General features: G+C 37.8%; 1 protein-coding gene across 3 annotated transcripts in view; it reads left to right on the top strand.

The window, feature by feature from the left end:
* The window catches only part of parp8 (poly (ADP-ribose) polymerase family, member 8), a 49,337-nt gene that overhangs the window by 12,013 nt on the left and 10,118 nt on the right, over positions 1-27,206 (top strand). For 2 of the 3 annotated variants that reach the window (XM_017452168.3, XM_017452167.3), the window contains 9 exons: positions 11,703-11,740; positions 13,151-13,240; positions 16,367-16,434; positions 16,517-16,585; positions 20,321-20,418; positions 25,587-25,647; positions 26,234-26,324; positions 26,646-26,712; positions 26,810-26,938. In XM_017452168.3, the coding sequence (XP_017307657.1) occupies positions 11,703-11,740; positions 13,151-13,240; positions 16,367-16,434; positions 16,517-16,585; positions 20,321-20,418; positions 25,587-25,647; positions 26,234-26,324; positions 26,646-26,712; positions 26,810-26,938 (711 nt within the window). The remainder of the gene's footprint in view (positions 1-11,702; positions 11,741-13,150; positions 13,241-16,366; positions 16,435-16,516; positions 16,586-20,320; positions 20,419-25,586; positions 25,648-26,233; positions 26,325-26,645; positions 26,713-26,809; positions 26,939-27,206) is intronic. The other variant, XM_017452169.3, reaches the window with a different exon arrangement.

Below are 27,206 nucleotides of genomic sequence, written 5' to 3'. Positions count from 1 at the left end.
TCAGTTGCTTGTTATGGAAGTGGCATCTATCTTGACAAACCCAAGAATCAGTCACTTAGCTCTGAGAATTGGGCTCTTTTTCTTTTCTTTTTTTTTTTAAAGCTAAATTTGTCCCAATTTAAGGCTGTTGGATTGCCTGCAACATTAATTATTAATATGTTAAGAAGTAAACAGTGAAACAACCAACATTGACCATAATTTCCTTTTGTTATTAAAACTGCATACATTTTACATGGACAGTACACTGTTGTGCAGGATATTGGGCTTGTTGGAGAATTTATTACAGTTCTTCTCGCTCTGCAGTAAAATCCCAGACAGCCTCCATTAAACAGAAACAGGGTTTATTACTTAATACTGTCTATTACGTAACAAAATTTCTCTGCAACAGAATTTCTTTGGGGGAAAAAAACTGTTTGCCAATATTTATTTAATTTGTTATGGACACACTAATGAAGTAGGCATAAAATAAGAATGTAAGACTAAATGTATGTAAAAATTTCTCATTAGTAAGCAACACCAGTAGATGACTTTTGCTACTTTCAGGACCACCCATTGCTTAAATGGATTACCCGTATTGACTGTAGTATTGCATCTTGCTGCATTGTACCACATTTTAGATAAATACTGAATTGAATTCAGGCCTGTGTCTTCTTCAGTCAGCCAAATTTAAAATGATGAATGAACACATAATGTGCACCAGCAGATACTGGGCTGGGTTGCCAAGGCTGTGTGACTGAAGCAACCCAACAAGCAAGCAAAACCAGCCCAATACCAAAACTCAAAACATGCTCTATATAGACCACATACATTGCATTAATGTCCAACATCACGACAGCCAATTACAACGTTACAGCGCTGTTCAGTGAAACATGACAGTCCATGGAAACCATTTTAATATGCATTTTTATTAGCATAGCAGCGTATCCTGTTTGAATTGCTCCAATACTCAAACAGAGGGTGATGATGCCTACATCATATTTATAGTCAGAAATGGAATTAAATTCGTAAAGCTCTTAATGCATATTCAAAATGGTTGTCTTCAGGATTACATATGTGCATGTCTTAAAGTAGTCAGCTTTAGAAGATGGAAAGTTACAAGTCAGTCCTCTGGATTGAATCAGGAACTCATTGTCACGTGTCAGTGAGTGAACTAGGCCTTTAAATGTCACAGTTGTTCAGAGAGGTGGTGCCATGCATTACAATCAGGAAGCTGATGGAGGACTGTCTATGAAAACACTGTCACTGTGTTGTGTGTAAGAGGAAGTGATATACTTCCTGCCGTTTATTAATTTTTTGTTGTTGTGTACCTACACGTTTTTTTTTGAGGGGATTTCACTCGGTTCCTGTTGGTGAAAAATGCCTGATAAAAATATCCAGTGATTCTGTTTTCCAGACCTCCATTTTACACATGTGACGTGTGGGAGATTTGTGTTTCTGACAAAGTCCAATCAATTCTACCTGCTCCAGTGGTTTGCACACACCACAGCTTTGACGTTGCTGAGAAATGACCTTGTAAATATAACGGCGTTATGATGAGATTTTTTTAAAATGGCTGCCAAAACAAGGCAAAAAAAAAAAAAAAAACACAGCTAAGTATTTAGTTTCTTTTTTAATATTAAGACTCAGTTGAGTTTTACTGAATATTACTGGAGATGTATTATTGTAGTTTGCATCAAATCCAGTCCCAATACACTCCTCTGTTCAGAATCACATACAGATATCATCTCTGGTGATTTTTAACCGTTTACTACACTGATACTGGAGACACGGGAGCATTACTCTGTTCTGCTTTTTTAAGGTAAAAGATGTGAAATGCAGTATTTCACAAAAGTGAGTACACCCCTCACATTTTTGTAAATATATGATTATATCTTTTCATGTGACAACACTGAAGAAATGACACTTTGCTACAATGTAAAGTAGTGAGTGTACAGCTTGTGTAACAGTGTAAATTTGCTGTCCCCTCAAAATAACTCAACACACAGCCATTAATGTCTAAACCGCTGGCAACAAAAGTGAGTACACCCCTAAGTGAAAATGTCCAAATTGGGCCCAATTATCCATTTTCCTTCCCTGGTGTCATGTGACTTGTTAGTGTTACAAGGTCTCAGGTGTGAATGGGGAGCAGTTGTGTTAAATTTAGTGTCATCGCTCTCACACTCCCTCATACTGGTCACTGCAAGTTCAACATGGCACCTCATGGTAAAGAACTCTCTGAGGATCTGAAAAAAAGAATTGTTGCTCTACATAAAGATGGCCTAGGCTATAAGAAGATTGCCAAGACCCTGACACTGAGCTGCAGCACGGTGGCCAAGACCATACAGCGGTTTAACAGGACAGGTTCCACTCAGAACAGGCCTCTCCATGGTCGACCGAAGAAGTTGAGTGCACGTGCTCAGCGTCATATCCAGAGGGTGTCTTTGGGAACTAGACGTATGAGTGCTGCCAGCATTGCTGCAGAGGTTGAAGGGGTGGGGGGTCAGCCTGTCAGTGCTCAGACCATACGCCGCACACTGCATCAAACTGGTCTGCATGTCTGTCGTCCCAGAAGGAAGCCTCTTCTAAAGATGATACACAAGAAAGCCCGCAAACAGTTTGCTGAAGACAAGCAGACTAAGGACATGGATTGCTGGAACCATGTCCTGTGGTCTGATGAGACCAAGATAAACTTATTTGGTTCAGATGGTGTCAAGTGTGTGTGGCGGCAACCAGGTGAGGAGTACAAAGACAAGTGTGTCTTGCCTACAGTCAAGCATAGTGGTGGGAGTGTCATGGTCTGGGGCTGCATGACTGCTGCCGGCACTGGGGAGCTACAGTTCATTGAGGGAACCATGAATGCCAACATGTACTGTGACATACCGAAGCAGAGACTGGGCCGCAGGGCAGTATTCCAGCATGATAACGACCCCAAACACACCTCCAAGACGACCACTGCCTTGCTAAAGAAGCTGAGGGTGAAGGTGATGGACTGGCCAAGCATGTCTCCAGACCTAAACCCTATTGAGCATCTGTGGGGCATCCTCAAATGGAAGGTGGAGGAGCACAAGGTCTCTAACATCCACCAGCTCCGTGATGTCGTCATGGAGGAGTGGAAGAGGACTCCAGTGGCAACCTGTGAAGCTCTGGTGAACTCCATGCCCAAGAGGGTTAAGGCAGTGCTGGAAAATAATGGCGGCCACACAAAATATTGACACTTTGGGCCCAATTTGGACATTTTCACTTAGGGGTGTACTTACTTTTGTTGCCAGCGGTTTAGACATTAATGGCTGTGTGTTGAGTTATTTTGAGGGGACAGCAAATTTACACTGTTACACAAGCTGTACACTCACTACTTTACATTGTAGCAAAGTGTCATTTCTTCAGTGTTGTCACATGAACAGATATAATCAAATATTTACAAAAATGTGAGGGGTGTACTCACTTTTGTGAGATACTGTATGTGTATTTGTTTCTGTTAGTGTTTGCTTTCACTTTATGCTGACTTTAGGTAGACATTGACCTGTGAATTCTAAACCCTTTGCTTCACGAACCAATAGAAAACAAGTGGGCGGAACTGTCATGTCTTTAGACATTAAAAAAAAATGGAGCTGCATATTATTAAGTATGTTGGACTTTCACATTGTTGTGTTGTTACCGTGCTTGATGCACATCTGGAACAAAAGTGTGCACTGACATATGCTAGGGTTTTTTTGTTTTGTCTGCTAGTATTTTCTTTTTAGCTGTATTGGCAACTCTGCACGTCTATTATTACTGTAAGGTCTTTCAGACTTGGCCTGGACATGTGAAGCCACACCCAGAATGGGATGTTTTGTGGGCAACAGGAGGAAGAATTCCTCCTAAATTGTGGCTCAGATGCACAATTATATGTGTTGCTATATAGATGCTCTAAGTTTAAGCAATCACTCCCCAAAGAGCTCCTTGTGATCAGTTTGTGACTTGACAGACGGAGCCAGATAGCTTTTAAACATCAGCGTTCACTTGAGGCAAACCTTAGACTTCGTTTTCAAGTGAACCAGAGATTGCTTTTCTCTATGTTTGTAATCAGTTTAACCAGATGTGCTAAACTCTTGAACCTGACAATACTGAAATATATCATTGCCTATTTTTTTTGTTTACAGACCCTTACAGCAATTTATACAAGAGTAACACAGGTGCAGACACAATTCCTACTGATAACCCAATGATAACAGTTAACCCCCACAGCAAAGCTCCAGTTTGTACTTATCGTTCCTGACTTGCTTGCAGGGCTCAGGAGAAGCGTCAATGACTACGACACATATTTCATCAATGCTTTTTATGGGTTCTCACTGAGCGCTAATTTCATCAAGTCCAATTTCGGTCACGGTTATGAGCTCTGGACGCCGCAGGGCTGAGCATTATGGCTTTCACAGAGAACTGCAGCTGAGAACAAAGGGGGGGCCATAGAAATAGGATCTTACACACCTCATGATTATAATGTAATGTGATTGGTGTGTACAGCACTTTCACGTCTCTTAAAACTCTCTAATGAAACACCATTGGTGAATCTGTGAGGCTGAGCAGGTGAGAAGACTTAATCAAGCCAGTGAGAGCTAGAGCACTTCATCTTATTTCTCCCAACTTTCTGTTGTTTCGGTGTATTATAACAAAAGAGGGGTAGTACTGCATTTAAAAATATTCCACAGATGCTCACACTGACCACTATTTTCAAACGAACCTTTCTTGTACAGTATGTTGTTGTTTTTTGTGGCTTGAAAGATTGTCCTAGTTCTTCAGGTGTATAAAAAAAGATAGTTCTATACAGATATGAAGGTACTATATACCTACGCCTCTGTCTTGAGGATTAGAGGGTACACTTTGAGGATGAAGGTGGAACAACCAACTATCATCTCCATACAGTGTTGTTCTGACAGGTTTACCCTGTAAGTTTCACACCTCCAGATCTCACCGTTATGTGACTTTCTCATAGCTAGCCTAGTCTTTTTAATTGAATTCTCTAATCTGATTGGTCAGAAGGGTGCATTATTTTTGTATAACAGCACGGCTTAGAGAGCAGTTCTTTCTGTAACATACTAACAATAGTTTGATATCAATACGCTCATTCTAATACATTATTGTTCCTATAGTAACAGCCCATAAACAGGGACTTGTATGGTGGACACTCCACATAATTAAGACTAATACATTAATTGTTGTTTAACAAAGAAAAATGTGTATTCGTTGACGAAGTTTTTTTGTTAGAAGACCTTTATTTAACGTTTATGGACGGAGTCTCTCCCTGTGATGGACTGGCACCCTGTCCAGGGTGTACCCCGCCTTGTGCCCGATGCTCCCTGGGATAGGTTCCAGGTTCCCCGTGACCCTGAAAAGGAGTAAGCGGTAGAAGACGGATGGATGGATGGAGTCTCTAGTATCAGGGTTTTGAAACAGTCACAGTGCTTTGCAAAGTTTCTCAACACAGGAAAGTCTTCAGGACAAATGAATTGACACTTTCTAGTTTCTGTGGTTTTTGAGAGAGAGAAAGAGAGAGAAAAACGTGTTTGTGAGAGAACTGTTTATCGTTGTATGTGATAACAGGAACTAACCTTTCTCGTGCATGTTCCACAAAATTAAATCAAACTATAAACCGATAAAATGCATGTGTGTTGTTCCTAAATAAATGAGACATTGTAACTGTTGGCAAATTGCTGTAGTGTAAGTGGAATAATACCATCCACTTCAGGCCATATTTTCATTTAACCACACGGTCCTTTGTGTGTTATTACTTACTCATAATAATATGAGACCATTTTAGAACCTCAGTGAAAGAATCGAGCATGTATAGAAAGTGTGATTTCTTTATATGTTACAATAGTAATGATAGTTACTGATGGTGTAATGTTGGAAAAGTAGTGTATAAGATATTTAACATTCATTTAATACCCCTGTATTTTCATGAGTTTAGTTCCCTTTTTTTTTTAGCGTTATGACATCCGGTGTCTTCACTGTTGCTGTGTACAACTCTCTCTTCAGAACTGTCTATACGAGTGATTTCACTCAGGGAATCCGTTTACCCGAAAATTTTTTAATTGTGCTGAACAGTTTTGCAAATCATGTCTCGGACTCGGGGCACAAGGTGGGCAGTATCAACCCATCGCAGGGCATAAATGCACACCCATTTACACACGATGGACAATTTGGAGATGCTAGTCAGTGTACAGTCCATGTCTTTGAACCCCCAACCCCAGAGGTGTGAGGCAAATGTGCTTACCACTAAGCCACCATGCCCCCTATTTACACACACACACACACACACACACACACACACACACACACACACACACACACACACACACACACACACACACACACACACACACACACACACACACAGAGTACTGTGCAAAAGTCTTGCAAATAAATGCTATAGAGCAGAGATACCTTCAGAAATAATTAAATTAAATGTTTCTATATTAAAAAAATACTATAAAGAGCAGTAAACAGTAGTAAATGAAACAAAGTCAATATGTGGTTTGATGATGCTTTTCTTAAAACGTAAATTGGTAGTCACAGGTATAATGTGTGCAGTTTTATAAGGAAATGAGCTGAGAGTTTTATTGAGCATCTTGTAGAACCAGACACGGTTCTTCTGGAGACTTTGACTGTCGCACTTGCTTCTTATTTTTGCAGCAAAACCCAGCAGCCTTCATTATGTTTTTGTCTGAAAAGTGTCTCTTACATAATCTGCTGCTTTCTTTACTGACATACAAACATTTTTCTGTATCATTTCATTTTGTGCTGGAAAACTAATGTTTGGAAATCTAAAATGTTTTTGTACTCATAATGTAGAAATCATAAAATAAAAATCAATAAAGGTAGTACAAAAAAGTGTATCTAAGAGTTTTGCACAGTACTATATATATATATATATATATATATATATATATATATATATATATATATATATATATATATATATATATATATATATATATATATATATATATATATATATATATGTATATATGTATATATCAGTATCTGGTGGCCACCAGCTGCTGTAAGTACAACAGCATCTCATCCTCATGGACTGGACAGTTCTATTTGTCAGTTCTTGCTGCGAGATGTTACTCCACTCTTCCACTGCTTTAAAGAAAAACCCATGTGGACGTAACATATATACACACCAGCAGTGGGTGTCGTGGGTGGCTCGTTTCCTTGCATTGTTTTGCATGAGACTAGAGTGGACTCTACATGTTGAACAAAGACACATAAAGTTTGAAACTGTAGCAGAGATACTCACCTGTATTCTTTTGGAAAACACAGAGATTTACCTTACAGCTGTGGGGGAAAAAAATTACAGCACACACAGCAGGTGCATCACTGCGTTCATCAGTTTCATCCTGTACTTTCCCTATGAGTGAGTAGAGAGAGATTATAATTAACAGTTTTTTTCTACCACTGAAATTGCAGATAGGAATTAATTAGAATCCATGCCAGCACATAGAAATTTGCCCTGTTGCTTTTGGCTGAGACTTTGCTTACCAGATCTTATGAAGATCGTTCACGTGGACCTCTGAGTGGGAATTTCCATGTTGGAATTTTGAGTGCTTTCAGACAGCACAGAGCAAATCTCAGCAATGGTGCATTGACAACATAAACATGCCTGCATCGAAAGAATAGATAAAGTCATAGAAAGAAAATATACATAGGTCATACAATAATATTTGTTTATGTAAATGTTTATGATCAATTATATCTGATAAATTCCACCACCTAATTCAGCCCTCTTAAAGATTAGGAAGCTATATGCGAATTCTAGATAATGTTAGATAAAAACTACTAGAAGCTCAGTTTTTATCTAATACTGCAATTGAAACGGCAGTGTGTGAGTATGGGGAGTTCTCTTTCAAAGGAAACGCAACATTGCATGAGCTTCACGCTGTGGGAAATGCCCTTGTGCGTGACCAACATCTGAAGTTTGTGTGAAATCATGTCTGCCGTGATTTATTAAGTGGCAATTAAGCATGTCATGTGATATAAAACGGCACCTGTGAACCATGCCGCCAGCCTTATTATCTTCAGCGAGACTGTATGTCGGTCGTTTGTGTGAACGCTCGCAAAAGACTCTGCGTTTCCTCTGTTTTTTCAAAAAAAGTAAAATCTCTTTACTTTTCTGTACCTCTAAAAAAAAAAAAAAAAGAAAAAAAGGAGAAAAGTATGAGTGAGAAAGATTTCACGAAGTGTGTCGCACCTTGCTCTTGTTTCATCATGGGGGGATGGCGGGTGGAAATTATTCCACCCCAGGCTCGAGTGTCTTGCAGTGACCCTAGGGCTTGGATCTTTTGAACAGGCCCTATCCTCGGTATGTCAGAGTGACTATTCTCATTCCCACGCAGCGTTGAGTTGCCGTTGAAAGGGAACGTCTGGGTTATGCATGTAACCCTGTTCCCTGAGAAGGGAACAAGACATTGCTTAGCTTTATCATTCTAGTGTATGCCTGTGAATTGTATCTTCGCTTCAGATAATTGAGGCCGGCAACGTGGTTCACAGGTGCTGTATTATATCATGCGACGTGCTTAATTGCCACGTCACCTGATCACGACAGGCCTATAAATAGGCTTGATTTCACACAAGCTTCAGATGCCGGTCATGCGCCAGGACGCTTTCCACAACGTGAAGCTCACACAATGTCTTGTTCCCTTCTCAGAGAACAGGGTTACATGCGTAACTCAGACGTTTTCCCATCCCCCTGAAGTTCCCCATATGACGTTAATGTGGCTTGCTGACATTACGTCTCAGCTGATCTTCATTTATTCCCTCATCTTTAAAAGATTACCTGGAAATCAGTTTCATTTCCAAATTCTAAAAGATTTTTGTGACATGCTTTAAGGCTTTTCTTCTTTTGTTGATCACAGTGGCAGTTCAGCAGAAAAGGTTCATTTTTAATGCTTGTCAAACCAGATGGCCAGTGTTTAGTAGTATTCTCTGTGTAATTGTGCAGTGATACTTCTTGAATTGTAGACTAGCAGCACCGTGTAGAATCAAAAAAGTAGCAGAAAATTAAATAATACAGGACAGAAAATTTTCAGTTCTTCCACAGATGCTTTAAATAATCTCTTCTAACAATCTTCATTCGGTAGAAATCCTGAAGGACTCATAGGGGTACTGAGTTTAAGCAAATCGCTTTCTCATAATAATCTGTTTCCACTGTTTAATACCTCAGCGTGTCTCTTGCTTTCCATTCCACATGAAGTTATCAGTTACTTTGAGATAATTTGAGCTCTTGGGTGTCTGCCAACATTTTCTAGCGCCCTCAAAAATATATTGTTGCCTTGGTGCTAACAGTCGCTTGTTCTTGGCTTTTTACAATAAAAACCTAGAGGGCTCATACATCTTTAATGTGCTTTTTTGGAAACTTTTCCCATTCTTTTTTCCTGGCTCATTATACACCTGAATATGAGCCCATTAATTAGTTGCACAAGCAGACACACTATTTTGATATAGTGCATTCAAACACAACGGAGCTTAGGCCTTTTTTAGTTTATGAGACTATTTATTCTTGTGAAATTGCTGTCCTAAGTATTTTTTAGCACACTCACCGAAGTTGATAACTAGGCTTAAACATTCTCTCACAAAGCATTAGTTATTAACTACAAGACAAAGTGCAAATGTTGAAGAAATCTTGAAATCCACACAATTGGATGTTGCCATCTTAGCCATTTAGCAGTACAGTAACTTGAAGAAACATGTATTGGAGACACTGGATACGTCTCAGTCAGTTCAGTCACGGAGTCAGCCATTTTATGGGCTGTCTCAATCGCAGAATCCTTCCACTGCTCTGGAATGTTCTCGCTGCGAAAAATCCCACAATGCACCGCAAAAATCATAGAGCATCGATGCTCACTATGTTGTCGTTATGTTTTCTGAAGCCTTTTATCTTGAAAAAAATGAGGGACGAACTCTCAGCCAACTTCCACCTACAAATGTCAGCAGCTTGTTATCATTGTTGTGGCTCTCAAGCGATTACTTACGTTAACAATTTTTAACTCAATTTGACGTTCTACATACTATAAATTTTTTCTAGTCTAATGACTTTTAAGTGTTTAAATGAAAAATAAATAAATAAATCCACTAGCTAGTCTACGATCCTGCTTGACGTAACATGACAGAAATGTGTGTGATTAAGGTAACAAATTTATATGACATATAAAACTTAAATATTTTTAGGTTTTTAATTTTTGTTGATGTTTTACTACGCGATCATGTGACTAGAAATTGAGTGTCCCAATATGTAGTAAGCCAGGGTCCTCACCAATGCCCAAACTCATGTACACAATATACTGATTCACAACCTAGGCAGCTAGGGAGCTGATTGAGATACGCCCACTATTTAGTTGTTACAGCTGTACCGAGGTACAGACAGTACAACCTTTAAAAACAAACCATGCTTTTTGGTTTGTTTTCTGTCTGTCTGACAAACCAATCTCTACTTCAGTCATATCTTCACTACAAAAGGGAAAGATATTAAAAGCTGACTGAAAGATTTTTTCCAGTTTGTCTTATTTATTGGTTAATTGTCAGATTGTGCCAGTGAACTGACACACAGTTTGATTGGACAGTGTGCACATAAGAGCTGCTTTTGTTCTGGGTGTTTGCTTTGACATCCAAATGCAAAATAATCCAAAGACATTTATTAAGAGCAAATAATCTGATATGGCATATATAAATATTACTTTAAACTGATGTCGTTTGATCTGTGAGACCGGGCAGCATAGCCCTGCAAACCCATTCATACCAGCCACAGCTGGATCCACCATATACAACCCCAATTCCAAAAAAGTTGGGACGCTGTGTAAAATGTAGATAAATGCAATGATTTGCAAATCTCATAAACCCGTATGTTATTCAGAATAAAACATAAATAACATATCAAACATATCAATGCATATATACAGGTGTTAGAGCAACATACGCTTCCATCTAGATTCCATCCCATCTTCACTTTCGAGAGACTCTGCCTCTCTAAGAAACTCTTTTTATACCCCATCATGTTACTGACCTTTTGCCAATTAACCTAATTAGTTACAAAATGTTCCTCCAGCTGTTTCTTTTTAGTAACACTTACTTAGCGTTTTCTTAAAACGGTACATTTACTCAATTTAAATATTTAATATGTTTTCTATGTTCTATTCTGAATAACATATGGGTTTATGATATTTGCATATCATTGCATTCATTGCATTGCATTGGTTGCATTTATTTATATTTTACACAGTGCCCCCACTTTTTTGGAATTGATGTTGTACATCTACTCTACATTACTGTCCTACATATTACCAGATATAGCACAACTTTGGAAATATGTAAAGCGCTGCTTCTAAATATAAAGAAGAGCTGGTGGTAGAAGGATGTCTGTTGGTATGCTTGGTTGATTTCACTGCTGATCCTTGAAGTCGCATGAGAAAATAAAAAGTGCTGAGTAAAGCTGAGTACATTTCATTATAGCAGAGACTTAAGTGGATCAGTTGTAAAAACAAATCATCCGTTCTTTTGTTCCATAATTATGTTGACATATTTATTGACTGAGCTAGAGTGAATTATATTTAGTTTAGATTTGATTGACTATAACATTGTAGTTGCCTTTAAGCAGTAAATAGCCTACAGTTTCTAATTTTAGAAAAATGATACTGTATATTTACTTTATCATATGTGTGATTTGTATTTTGTTACTATTTCCGCAGTGTGTCCTACTCTGTACATGTCTCTGATGATTATCCAGGTAAAGTATTTTCTAATTTCATTATTATTATTATTATTATTATTATTTTTTACATCAGTGGTTCTCAAAGTGGGGTCCGGGACCCCCAGGTGTCCATGAAGCATTAGAGTGGTGGAAATCACAACCCATATTATCAAGGTTATTATATTTAGGGGTCCAAACACCAAAGGTTCTAAAATATTATTGGACAAATTATAATAATGTTCATGAAATTAATCCATACTGAGGCGGTGTGTAGAATTTGTTTCATAGTCAAAGGGGTCCTTGGCTAAAAGCTTGAGAACCACTATATTACATAAGCAGTGAAACTACAAGATCAGTGGACGTGTTTATTTAAGCTCCACATGTATATTATTGCTATATGCAAGGAATATGAATTTATTTTGATTGTTTGCACCTGAACTATTATGTCAAACTCTGAATGTATAAAATAAAGGCAAAGAAATCTGTAGATGTTACGTATTCATTAACCATAATGGCTTTTAGCTTTTCGTTCTCCTTCTGCTTGTCATGGCTTAATGAACAGCATATTTAGAGGTCATGTCAAGTTTTGCTGCACCGCTATGACAAGCAGCCGGAGTCTTTTAGGCAGTGTTTAATTCGGTCAATGAACTATAATTGGCCTGCCAAAAAAGCTCCTGTAGGACATGTCATGTGAAAGCACAGTTAATGTAGCCGTTGCTGAATTGCCCAGCACTTCAGCATAAGGGCACATTTGAGCCTTTTTTCACACCAAAGGGTCAGTTCATTTTGCTTTTACTCAGTCATTACACTGGTACGTCAATTCTAAGTGCATTAGTGCATATATTTGTTATTGGACTCCCCTTGAATCTTGTAACTTAATGCTTGCTGGTATTATTGAACTTTTTGTTACTGCAGAATGCTTTAACATCATTAACCACAGGTTGGATTGGAGTTAAATTCTATCTGATGTTACTGTTAGTGTGTTGCTGTAGTTGCCAAAGTAAGGAATAAAACAAGGACGCCGTGGCCTGATGTGAAGCGGAGTTACTGTTACCACCCTGACGTTAATAATTTTCCTATAACGGCACATCAGTGCACATTGTTGAGAAAAAATGTCATTTCGTAGTGTTGATAGTTGGTTCAACAGGAAAAGGACTTGACTTTTTTGTCATTGGGCAGTGTCTAAAGAAACATGACTGGAACATTGACTTACATTGCTAATTTGATTATGCATTACAAGTAAATAAATTGTGTATTATACATAGATACGTATTACAAAATTCAACGAGACCATTATCTTGGTCTGTTCATCTGATTATTGTGTCCTTATTGTGTGCATGTAAACATGATTAATCAGAATTGCTTAATTACGGCTTTATTATAGCCTTAGTGTGGTTGATTATCGTCCATGTTAATACTAATTCATGTGTGCTGTTTCCCTTTCAGACAACACATACGTCTCAAACTCTGAAAACAACGATGATGTATTAGTCACAAGAGATCCAATACCAGTTATTTTCCATAGAATTGCAACAGGTAAAGCCTTTCTGATATTATAGAAATGAATACCATGTCTTATGTTTCTTTTGTTATCAATTCAATTTGTTAAATGTGTCACATAGTCACAATCTAGAAACTCTATTTCCCAGCACTCACACACCTGGACTCAATCACCTGCACCATTACACTCACAGTATATAAGGACTCTCAGCACTTACATTCACTTCGAAGTATACGCTCAGTTTGCCCTAGTGCTCCTGACTATACCAAGCCTGTTTAATTGTGCTTGTCATTCTGGTTTGTTTCTGATTGTTTCCTGTTTTCGTCTTTGCCTTCTTTGACCTGTTTGCACATCGTCTGAACTTTCCCTGTTTTTGAACTGGTACCTGATTGTCTATTTGGTTTTGTTGCACTTCATTAAACTGTTTTACCTGCAAATTCTTCACCTCCATTACGTGACAAAATGAAACAAATGCGTACAAGAATTGAACGATGGTGATATACAATGCACTCTGTAGATTAGACTGAAAATTGGACTTTTAATTTTAAAATCCTTGGCATCTGGAGATGGTGTTAATTTACTGTGATTGAAATAATCTCTTCATTTGCAGCAGGAAGGCTGATTTCAGTTTTCTTATTCAATATGTCCATTTGATTGAGCATGAAACTTTGAACCAGATGGTAATTTCAAATTCAGCAGCTTATCCTGAGTTCATTGATTGTTCGTTTATGAAGTAATTCACATAATTATTGTTTCTCAGTGGGCACTTTTTTTTTTTTTGCAACTTAAATAGACCACAGATGGCTAGTATCTTCTGTTAGTCAGAAAATTGGTACACTGTCATACATTCTGGGACTAATTATACAGTTTAAGCCTGGAGTTTAATAGTTTTCTCTTTTTCTGCTGTTTAAATCTGAAATACTTACTGCAACTACTGGCTTTTTTTCCCACAAATATAAATAGAAATGGTCTTGCAAAGCAGCTCATAGATAATAATCACTTATACACAAGATCGCACACAGCTGAAAAGAAAACCAATATAAGGTGTCAATAAACTGTTGGCTTCAACAGCTTCAGTGAGCTTTGGCAGATATTCTCCAAGTCTCTGTAAATGTACTGGAGCGATGAACACTGAAAGATATTTCCTCAGTTGGTGTTTCGAGGGGGGTGGAGAGCACTGTCTACCTATATCATTCCAAAATCTCCCATAGGTGTTCATTTGGGTCGAGATCAGGTAATTGTAAAGGTCATAGCATTTAATGTACATTGGTTTCATCCTCATCAAACCATTCAGTGAGCCCTCGTGGCCTGTGGATGGGGCCAGAATCACCGTTCCCCTCAGGATAGAAATGTTAAACACAGGAAAAAAGGTGATCAGTCAGAATAACACTGTACTGCCTTCTAAACAGGAAAGGTGGATACAAACCATACCAGCAAAATGTTTCTACAGCATAACAGAGCCACCAGTTTCTCCTTTAATGTGTCATCTGTCTGTAAATGGCAGATGGTATAGAGTCATAATCCTATGAGTCATAAGCCCAGTGTTTCCACTGTTGATTTTAATAAAGCAAGAGCTCTATTTTATGTTTCAGCTTCAGAGATGTTTATCAGCACAATTTTGTCCAGACATAATACATTTTATATTTCAACTTCAGAGATGTTTATCAGCCTAACTTCTATTTCTAGACCAAATACATTTCTTCAGTTAGCCCCATTTTGACCTGGCCTGACATAAAGTACTGTATATAGACAGCTGCTAGATTGTTAAAGTCATTAGCTGCATAGCTAATCATCTGTAGCACAGCAGATAAAGCCTCAGGAGTGATGACGAGGAAGAAGAAACGAGATATAGACCACAAGACATATCAAGATTTAGTATTTCGTGATTATTGGATTAAATGTGGATGGGTTATCCAAGGCTTACTTTCTGTATATGCAGCACAGTGCTGGAGTGTAACTGTGGATACGTCTACTGATTTAGCAGTGAAATATGAATTTTAGTGCAAAGTCAATGCAATAGAGAATGCAATAGATACTTGCATTTTCTTAAATAGTTGGAGTAATAGTTCATTGGATCCAATTTTTTTAACAAATAGATCACAACGAGTTTTTGCTCGGGGGCTTAAATCAAATATGTTTTTAAACCCGGGGGCACCCCAAGGATGTGTTCTGTAACCTCTGTTGTTATCTGTTTATACAAATGAAATAAGAATGCAGAGTGAGAATTATAAATTATGCAAATATGCAGATGACATGGCAGTTTTATGGAAAGACTGTGTAAGATCTGAGTATGAGGAGCAGGTGTTAAAACTAGAAAAATGGTGTGAAACAAGTTCCTTATTGATAAATGTCAGTAAGACAAAAGAACTGGTTTTAAATCACCTAGAGCCCCTAACAGAAATAGCTTTATGTGATCAATCTGTTGGAATTGTGAAGACCTTTAAATATTTGGGAACAATGATTGACTGTAAATTGAATTTCTCTGATAATGTGGATCTTATTTGTAAGAAAGTAAATCAGAGGTTATTCCTGCTAAGGAAACTGAGGGCATTTTCTGTACGTCAGGTTGTTTTGCAAAGAGTCTATACTAGTTTAATTGCAAGTGTTCTAGGCTATAACATAACTGTGTGGTTCGGAAGATACATTTGTGAATAAAGTAAAATTAAACTGAATGACAAGAGTGGTAGGTAAAATCATAGGATCCAAGCAAAAGTCAGTCGATCAATTATATGAAACTGCTGTTCAGAGAAAAGCTTGAGATACAGCACACCCTTTGAATCATGTTTTTGAATTATTTCCATCTCATCATCGTTATAGGACACCAAAAGCAATTAAAGCAATATATAACAAAACTTTTGTACCAAATGCAATAGGTCTTCTGAATAAGGGGTAGGAAATGTGAACATTTTTAGTTTTTGATGTTAAAGTGGATGTTGTTTATTGTTATATGTATTGTGGATGTCGTGTATCGTTAATTGTATTGTGATTGTATGGCGTGGCCGTACAATTTTCAGCCAAGGCTGAACAATAAAGTACAACTAACAACTAATTTAATGCTACACTTGCCAAAAGGTTGATATATATTATAGTGTAGCAGCATAACTTAGATAAACAGCACAGTGGGCATAGATTATTATCAGTGATTTTCATATTTTCTACAGAGATAAGGACAGCTAACGATGACAGCTGTTTTTCCATCAAGTCAAAGCTTCAGATTGACAAAAACCCGGTAAGAGAAATACCCCAGATATTCATTTGTTAATATGAATTTTACATGGTGTAATAGCTAATAACTTGTTTCTATTTTGCAGTACCATTACACCGTAGAAGAGGATTCAGAAGGAGATAATGACTCTGAAGAGTTCTACTATGGTGGTCAGGCAAGTGTAAATAAGTGTTTATTTACAACAGATTGGAAATATATCAAGATATTTGTTTTCCTAACACATGACAAACCCTAAAATTAATACATGAAAACCCTTATTAATACATTCTTTAGCTAGCCCACTGGGCATGTAAGGAGGCTTTCACACTGGCAGTTTAGTCTGAAACAGAGCACGGTTCGCATGAGAATTTGAAAGCTGTCATGCAGACTGAGAAGCGCACCATGGTACCAAATCCGAGACAACCTGTATGAGGTGTTCTGAGTTTGGTTGCGAGTGGATTTGGACAGCAGCAAACATGCATAATGTGAAAATGACCTAAAATTGTGCTGCTAAAGTCCATGTTTTTGTCACCTAAAAACCTAACTGACTAAGTTAAAGAGTGAATCAATAAAGATGAATGGAATCCAATCATGTAGCACATCAGTGTTTGCATCCTTGTCATGGCACTCAAGTCATTAGCCAGCGTTTCGGCTGTAAACGGATATAAAATGTACTGCCAGTCTGGATAGCATTTTTATTTTCTTTTGATATGTTTAACCACAAGGTGACCACTCGTCTTGTCACTGTTTCCACGTACCTGCGTGTTCTTTATTCTGAAATGATTGTTTGTTATTCGTGCACACTAATTAATCTGTCTAGTAAAAAACATTCTATCAGCCGCTTCTGCAGATGTGTGTAGTGCAGCAAGCCGTGGGATTTGGAAGCACACACTATAGTTACAGCACTGAGCTGCGTCACACCAGTTTAAACATACAGTAGCTACGTATCAACTGAAAACTTTTGTTTTGCAAGTTGTTGTTTTTCTCATTGTTAACTTGTCCACCGAGCAACTCAAACTAAAAACTAATAGCTTGAATGTGTAATCTGCTTATCTTGGGCATTGAATCTGAGTCATATGCAGAATGACAAGTAATACTTATCATTTGTTGTATTGTGAACTTTAACTACAGTCCATACTTATCCACTTATTTATTAATAATGTGAAAACAAGACACTAAAAGGAATTTTGTAACCAGCCAAAGCCAAAAACCCTTCAGAATTTTTTGCTCTATGAAGCTATTAGTACATTCATCAAAGGAGGTAAGAGGTTTCCATCATACAAATATGAATGCCTGCACCACCGAGTCCTTTTTAAATGACTCATATACCGGTTCACTGGAGAAAATCCATTATATTTAAGCCAGGGCATGTGAACTCGATTTACCCTCGGTGAACCAGACTCACGGCAGACTTTTGTGACTGATTAGTGAGCCGTCATTTGGATGAATATGGATCCTCTAATGCCCACTGTGGCTGTGAATGCACACTGGCACTCGCTCACAGTAATGTGTCCCCATTACAGCACTGACATCCATTGTGGTTCTGGAAACGTTCATTCACTGCAGACTACATCATCATCATCATCATCATCATCATCCTCCTCATCACTTTAGATCCTCTGGGAAAAAGGTTTATTTCAGCACTGAGGTGATCGGGTGATGGTGCATGCAAGGAGCTCAGTATGGTAGTTTGGTCTTAATAGGAAAAAAAAATCGAGTGCCTGTTTATTTCACCAAATTTATTACAGCGTGTAGATAAAGCTACATGTGCTTAGCTTGACTTTGCTAGATTTACTTCGCTGTTGCCTTGAATGAATTAAAATATGCTAATTTTGGCAAAGTGAGTGAAGCGGAGCACAGGCAAACAGATAAATGTTGCTGATTAGAATAGATTTGTAGATCCTGACAGCAAAATGTATTAAACATATTTCCCCCAGCTTTGTTTTTCTAGCTGTCTGGAACATTCGGACAGTTGACTGCACAAAGATTAAACTCAAAAAGTTCTCAAAATAGGTTTGCTAAAGAAAGGAAGATTTATGAATGGCACTCTGATGTATTACCATCTGCAAACTTAACTTATGAATATAAGAAGTGGAAATTATGTAGCAGTATTAAGCAGCACTTAAACCATCCTATCATTATAAGCGAACTGTATAGGGATTCTGTATTATTGCCCATAATATTGTGCGCATAAAAACTGATAAGAAATCGACATTTTCCATCAGTATAAAGAAATGAATTAATTTATCACCTCAAGAATGTTATAAGATTAGTCAGGCCACTGTTGGGTTTCTGTGTGTAGAGTATCATGACTCTGTGTTTAGCTGCTGGTGAGCAGGGCGATAGGAAAAGGGAGGAGTGGGAGCCCCCTGCTGGGCAAACAATTCACACCTCTCCAAAATAACATTGGTTCAGAGACAAAACGGACAGCACAGCTAAAGCTTTTTTGATAGTAAAACACTGTACAACTTCCACAATAAAATTGATAACATTTAAACCTAGTAGGCTAGGTAAAAAAGAAATACATAAGATAATCTACTAATTCTTAAAGCCCTGAGTGTCTACTTTCATATGAGCCATTAACCACCACTGTGCAGTGTGACATCACAATCTGGTAAAAAGAGTTGATCTAAAAAAAAAAAACAACAACACATAAATTAAAATGATGTTAAATTAAATATGTTTTTGTTTAAATATTTGGGATTTGCGTAGCGGTTACCATGCTATTTTGTTGGTTATTGTTGTAGATTTGTTATTTCTGTTAGAAGTTGTCTGCTGTGTTGACTTTACAGGGCAACATTGCTAGAACTGTTACAATAATGTTTAATAGGAGTAAAATGTACAGAGATCTCAAACAAAAGTAGTTTAAATAAAAGGTCAGTTTTTGCTGCTAGCTCCAAAAATAAAAAGAGAAACAGCTTCTTTTCTCACTCACCATTTTCCATAATGTTTAATGTTATATAAATGAGAAATCCATTGTTTAAGTAGTGTAGGCTGTGAACGCTGGATGCCAGAATGCAATACAGAATGAATGCTAGCTAGCAATCCAGATGATAACAAGAACAAGGGTATTAATGTTATTAGCATGAAAATTGAAGGTTAGGAAGCTGATTTGTTTGAGCAGTGTGTACAACATGAGATGAGAGTTCTGGACAGATGAAAGGAATAAAGTGCTGCTGCATTGCTCACTTGAGAGATGAAGCGAGGGCTAATTGTGGGTAATGTAGAAAACTGTTAAGTGAAAGCAGATCAATAAATTGAAAACAAAAATGTCACCTCAGATTTTCATTACAAAAATAATCTTAGATACCAAAGATCACGCATCAATTATAAAATGTATGCGGTCCGTCCAGGTTGAGATTTCCTTTAAGTATTTGAAATTGAAAACAGTTTAAAACATTATTATGGTAGCATTACATGTTATGAGAATCTCAGGAAGAAATATAGGATGAATTCTTTAAAAAATTACCTGCTCTGCTGTTGGATTCGGGTAGTTACAATGTACTGTTATTCATGGACTGTTTGATAAGTGGCATCTCCGAGCCAAAATGCATCTTGCTGTCCTACACTTCCACTAACTAGCTTTGAGCAAACATAAAGATTATTCATGGCTCTCATGGGAGATTTCGAACGCCTTCTCTGTTCCTGAAGTTCTGCTTCCTTCATCATCACAGTGCCGAATTGAATAAAAACATCCTCAAGATAGCATATAAATTTATCGTTGGTGTTATCTCAGGACTTATTTTAACTTTGTATCTCAAAGTGGAAAAAGTTCTGACCTCAGTTCCCCAGAGTTTCTTGGCTAAAGTTAAATAATTCACTGTTGCTTTTATTGCCTATGGCTCAGCGTTTGCCCCTGACCTGTGTGTGTGTGCGTGTGTGTGTGCGTGTGTGTGTGGTTTGCCCCTAGCAGGTGAATTATGATGGGGAACTTCACAAACACCCACAGCTGGAGGCTGACCTGGTAGCCGTGAGGGAGTTATATGGCCATCATGCAGTATCTCTCAGGTACCTGCTTGTTCTTTTGCTCTTGGTTCCTTTGTCAGCAAATCAAATTCTACCCGGCTAAGGAATTTTCCTGCTGTTTAAAATGTTGCATTTGTCCTTGGGAAGCTTGATCACATGCTACCAGTGGGTTTGTATTCGAAAGGGAAAAGCACTAGAACCTTTGTGCGGCTATCATTGTGCAATCAGAGAATCAAAATAATGTGGTACTTAATGCTAAAGATGCGATAGTAGAGGGAATGTTTTTTTTAATTATTATTTTATTATTAAAATAACTGACAGTCATTGTTATTAATCTTAATATGTTCTGGTGAATGAATATTGCAAGCTCATGACTGCTCTTTTACTTGGCATTTTTTGTCAAGTGCCAGCACAAGATTTTTGTGTAATTATGTAATGGGAAGTGGCCACAAGGTGGGTGGGCCTTTAAAAAGCTCTGTTGTTGGTCTTTTTTGTACCATTTTGAAACATACGGTGTTCTGAGCCATTTTGAAACATACGGTGTGACGTTAAGGGCATAATTTTTGGCACAAGCAAGAAAAACAAACATGGAGGACAAAGTGGAGGTAAAAGCGTTGCCTTGGTAGCGAGTAAATATAAGGATATTTAGGAATATGTTGGATATTTAATTGACAAAATTTTCCCAAATTGCAATGTAACTAAATATAACAACTTGGCCATTTTTGGGACATTCACAGATACACCAGTATGTTTACATGGACAACAATAATCCAATATTAACCTGATTAAGACAACACTCTGATTAAGAAACTACCATGTAAACAGCAATTTTTTTATTATCTTAATCCTATTAAAGTCATACTCAAAGTAAACACAAATCGAATTAAGACATGTGGAATATTCCTGTTTTAGTCACATTATCGACGTGCATTATAGACATGTAGACCTTAATCACACTATTAACGTCGTGTGGGAGTTTTCACGGCATTTTGCGACAGGACACGTACACACACGGCAGCGCTCAACTGTTTTACGGCAAACAAGAGAGCACGGCTGCGTCCCAAACCACATACTGACCTACTATATAGTAGGCGAAATATGTGCATATAGTAGGCGAAAAACATGCATTTTGGCTACTATATAGTAGGTAAGTACGCGTTTTCGGACACAGCCTGTGGCTTTAAGCAGTCGTCTATTTGCACGTATAGCATGACAAATAATTAACTGCACTTGAAGCTTTCGTGTAATTAAAAATGAAACACCCAAAACTGTATACGGTACCATAACGAAGACGAACTGTATTTCGATACGTGAAATTCTGGAGGGAACGTCAGATGGCGTGGCCTGGGGACGTAATGACGTGTGCCGTTAATCGATCTATGTATCATAACGTGTAAAACAGGAACATGAAAGGAGAAGTCTAAAAGCAACTCATGTAAACACCTTAATCACAATATTGTCTTACTCAGAATAAGGTCAGTAATTAGATTACTGCTGTCCATGTAAACGTAGTGAATGTGATATCGTACTTTAACTATGGCTGCATACAGTCAAGCCGGACAAGCAGCTCTTGGGGATTTTCTGCCACAAAAATCACAACAACATCCTAATCCCTAGAGTTAAACTATATTTTGTACACATTTTCTTTGGGTTTGTTAAGACAAATAAATCTAAGTTATATATTTTTTTCAAGAGAAACCACAGGTTTCTGCTCACTCAGAGGCCCCTGTGTTTATATACTATTTTAACCAACCCAGCATTTCACCATGGCCTTAGTCATGCACATGTGAAAAGTGTGAAATGTAGAAACTGTAATCTGCTGTGCACACCATCATCCCACCCAGTAACTACCCGTCCCCTGACTGCAGTGGATTGACATGTTATTTATCTCTCCACCAGTCTTCTGAAGGGTTTAGCCTGCATGACATGATCAACTTCCTCAATCCACTATGATCACGAGTCTTTCCAGACATTTTGTCATTTCCAAATGACTGCCAGTTGCTTAAGTGCGCAGGACCGCAGCTTGACAACTGGTCTGATGAATTTGATTTGCTGTATATGCCAGAATAGTTTCATAGTGAACTGCTTACTTGAAGTGCCTTTTGAATTATTGGCAACTTTATAAATATGAGCAGTAATTCAAATTTAAAGGATGAATAAATAAATGCAAACAAATTGTCCTTTTGGAAAAAAAAAAAAAAAATTACATTATTAGTCACTTGCTCGCAGTCACCAGGAATTCTGTCCTGTTTCTGTGGGGTATAAATATGAGGTTGTACACATGTAAAAGTCCTTTATTACCATGGGAAAAACCAAAGAATATGTGCTTGCCCTGCACAAATCAGGCAATGGATATAAAAAAAAAATATATTAACAACCAAAAATACCATTGAGTACAATTAGAACCATAATAATTTTCTGAAACATATCGGGAAATTGTCAGGAATTGGACCAGTGATCACATAGTCACTCCACACAGTAAGAAGGAGGATGACAGCTTTCTGTTGAGACTGTCGACTCTCAAAATCATCTGTTAGATGCCACTTTCATAGCATGAAAGAAGTCCTTCCTGAGAGCATTTCACAAAATGTTGTAGTCAGATGAAACCAAAAATTATTAATGTTCAGGCACACTATCAGCATGTTTGGCAATACACAGTATTAATTATAAGGGTGATGATTTAATAAAAATGCACTACTTAAAAATCTTTGTGTTAAAAAACAACAACAATTTGCTCATTTTCATGCAAGGTGCCATTAATTATAGAAGGCATTGTACATGTTTATATATATGTGATAAATATTTCACTTCAAGGCCTCATTCTGACTGATGAGTATGATACAGGGTTTGATTACAAGCCTTTTGACAGCCATTATTACCACAGCATATCGTGACAGCATCTGTGTTCTTAACATCCTGAGAAATTGTGCACGCTTGACACATACAGTAGGTGGGAATCATTACAAAGCTACCAAGCTGTTGCTAGAAGAGTGATTCATCTCTGGAATCTGGTACTTCATGCTATCGCAGCTATTAAAAGCATATTTGATTAATTCTAGGCCGTGTTTGTGCCATTTGAAGAAAGAAGGCCATTTGAAACAAACACAGAGCTTATCCTTTGTAGTGACAGACATCTGTTTTGTCTGGTTTTGTCGCTATGTCTGTTTTGACAAGACTATTTTGTGCTTTAACTTCAGAGCAGCAATGTAATTGGACCGTTGTGTCTACACAGCAGTGTGTGTGTGTCTGTGTGTGTGTGTGTGTGTGTGTGTTTGTGTCTGTAAAGTGTAAAAACTATGAATTGAATGTTTTGCTGCATTTTTTAAAATGAACTTTTAGCCTTAAAGCTAAAGCTGTGGAACTTTTGGAGAATTGGGATAGAAAATAGCAAGCAGTGTGAGAAAGCTGTCTTGCTTTCAGTATTCATGTTATGCACATACTGTCACGTAGCCTAAATTACCTTAGCAGAGGTTTTCCAATAAATCACACACGCACACACACACACACACACACACACACACACACACACAAGAACTTTTTTTTTCATTTCGAAGGCATGTCTAAAAGACAAATTGAGAACCGAGTGATTGAGAACTGTTTTTTTATTGAAAAAGCTCTGGAAGTCAGCTGAGAGCAGTGGTCAGGGTACAGTAGGTCAGATGACAGTACTGCAGCAGAACTATCATGGTCAGCAAGATGATTCATCTTCAGGTCTGCACATATAACACTCATAATCACATGAATAAAATAAATTAGTGGTTTGCACATTTGCCTTGCACCTCCAGGGTTGGGGGTTTGATTCCTGCCTCTGCTATGCGTGTGTGGATTCCAAAGACATGTAGGCTGATTAAAATCTCTAAATTGTCCGTAGTATCTGAGTGGGTATGTGAGTGTGTGTGATTGGGATCTTCATTGGTTTGGCACCTCGTCCAAGATGTCCCCTGCCTTGTGCCCTGAGTCGCTTGGGATAGGCTCCAGGCTTCCCGCGACCCTGTGTAAGATAAGCAGTAAAGAACATGGAGGATTGGATCCAGAGAGGTTCAGAAAAGGCTGAGTTTTATGATGACTGAGATATAATTGTTATGAATTTTATAATCTGTAATGAAGACTCTAGAAGTACCATTTTCACTTATGTTTACAGTTGTCTGCTGCCAAAACTAATCAACCTGAGTCTGAAAAGTGGTGATATATTCCTGCTGGTCTGTCTCCAGTGAATGTAATGTGTTGCTAATAGCTCCTGTAATAGAACAGAAGTCCAAGTAATTGTCTGGAGCTTGAGTTAATGGAAGAGGGAGGTTTGTCCCAAATGACTGCTCTTTTGGAGTATCTTTTGGCCTTAAAGTCAGAGAGTCTATTAAATCTTGGTCAGGTGCTCAGAGCTGTAGGTCATGGACATATTCTTTCCTATTTTTGTGCAAAATATTCTGCTGTGATAGATCTTTACAAGTTGCTCATATTAAACATGTAAACATTGCATTGCTAATCTGTGTTTAATGTTCTGTTCGAGGTCCATTTGTCTTCTATTCTGCTGGATAGATGTTGGTTTAACAGTTGCCAAAGAAGCATGCTGGTTTTGAGTTTGGTGTTCTCTCACGTTTTTGTGTATTGCTGCAAGATGAAAACGTGCAAGATCTCAGATGTAATGACAGATTTCACACAGATTTTTTCCTGCACTGACCTTCAGTCACCAACACTATGATTTGCCCAGAATTAAACATCACACACTGCTGAGCTGTAAATATTGAACATGCTTATTGGGCTGTGACTGGACTGTGAAAGAGGGGTTAAGATTGGATTTTACACATCTGACACCACAGGATAATCTGGGAAGAGAATCATTTAGACCAGCCTGGAATCAGGACGCCTTGTACGATTGCCTTGAGAATCAGCTTGATTATACTCTAATGTAACCCAGGCATAAACTGTCAAAAGGCAGCTGCTGCTTCTCCAAATAAATCCAACTGACAAACGTGTAGCATTGAAAACTCATGAGATCGGAACGGTTGTGTCTATGATTTCAGACGAATCTAGACGGTAGTCAGTGTTGTTGTACGAAAATATAAGCAATATAGCACTTTAAAGTATAGCGTTAATGATAATGTTTATTGAATAACAATGATTGAATCCCTACAAGGTCTGAATACATTATTTTTAAAAATCATAATCCTGAGTTGTATATGTAGTGTAAATGTATTTTGTTGTCCTTTTAGGGAATATGGTGCAATTGATGATGTAGACATTGATCTACACATTGATGTCAGTTTCCTCGATGTAAGTATTAAATATTTACATTGATGCTGAACTGAATTTGCTGGAGAAATGTTTATATATTTACAGTGGGGTCCAAAAGTCTGAGAGCGCTAGTGAAAATGCTTCTATTTCTATTATTTTCTAATTTAATACAACAGTTTTAATTACAAGTTATATTGGAGTAAAAAGGAGAAATATTCACATCAATTTCAGAGTTTCTTAGTATTTGGGACGTCCCCTTTTTGCTGTAATGACAGTGTGCACTCGAGCTGGCACGGACTCCACAAGTTAGTACAAAACCTTATGATCCATTTTAGACTAACTCCATCAGTGTCGTCTGAACACGTGCTTCAATAGTAGAGATTAGACTTGAGGAAAATCGGACCTTTTGTTCAAAGCAGTTAACATGATCACGAGCTTGCTTACATTTAAATAGTGAAATAGAAAAATAGTGCACAATCTTGAATATATATATATAAAAAAAAATCTACAACCTTCTGTTTATTTCCAATTTTAAATAATAACAAAAATCCCAGATTTTCAGTGTGGTCTCAGACTTTTGGACCCCTCTGTATGTAAGAATACAGACTACTTGATTGTTCCACAGGAGGAAATTGCCCTTGCCTGGGATGTGATCAGGACCGAACCTGTTATTGTACGTCTTCACTGCTCACTTACGCAGTATCTAAATGGACCAGGTCAGAGCTAACGCACACACACACACACACACACACACACACACACACACACACACACACACACACACACACACACACACACACACACACACACACACACACACACACACACACACACACACACGCGCACACACTCATACTTTGCTTGAATGACTTTTAAAACTACGTAAACTGTGTTTCCCAAGTCAGTACTGGTTTATGTGCTCTAATAGAAACTAATCCTACATAAAGTAGCAGGTCTGTCATATCCAGAAATACCTGTACTTATGAAATACTAAATACTTACTAAAATGTACGTGTTTGACTTTTGTTTTATTCTAGTTCCCACCGTTGACGTATTTCAAGTGTCCACAAAAGACAGGTTCGGCCTGGGACATCAACTGAAAAAGTATGATTAAAAAAAAAAAAGGATCCTATATTAAATCTTCTCAAACCTCCCGACTGATTTGTTCCCACTTCATGCTACTGTTTGAATCTCTTGTCAGGATAATGCAGACCTTTGTCACACAGCAGTGGAAGCATCAAACTAAAGACAAGCTTAACTGCCCACATAGCAAAAAACAGACGGATAAGAAGGTGAAGTCTCCGCTGCACATCTTCTCAACCCTCCGCAGGTAATAGCAGCACTATTGCACAAGCTCTCAATTGTTATTGATTCTTCTGTTGTCTAAAACCTGACAATCCACAGCTGGTATTCTTCAAAGATAAAATAATATAGCTAAACCAAACATGTTGTAGTTGTGGAATATTCTTGGGCTTATAAATGTTTTAGCTCATTCTTCCAAAACAAATTTTGAGTTTGCAAATTAGCTTTCACATTTGTCAGAATTCTCATTATCCATAGTCTTGATTTGTGTGACAACGACTGTCTTTTGTTAAAAT

Source organism: Ictalurus punctatus, chromosome 22, assembly GCF_001660625.3.
Source record: "Ictalurus punctatus breed USDA103 chromosome 22, Coco_2.0, whole genome shotgun sequence".
Taxonomy (NCBI): domain Eukaryota; kingdom Metazoa; phylum Chordata; class Actinopteri; order Siluriformes; family Ictaluridae; genus Ictalurus; species Ictalurus punctatus.
This window is presented reverse-complemented; position numbering and strand designations above follow the sequence as displayed.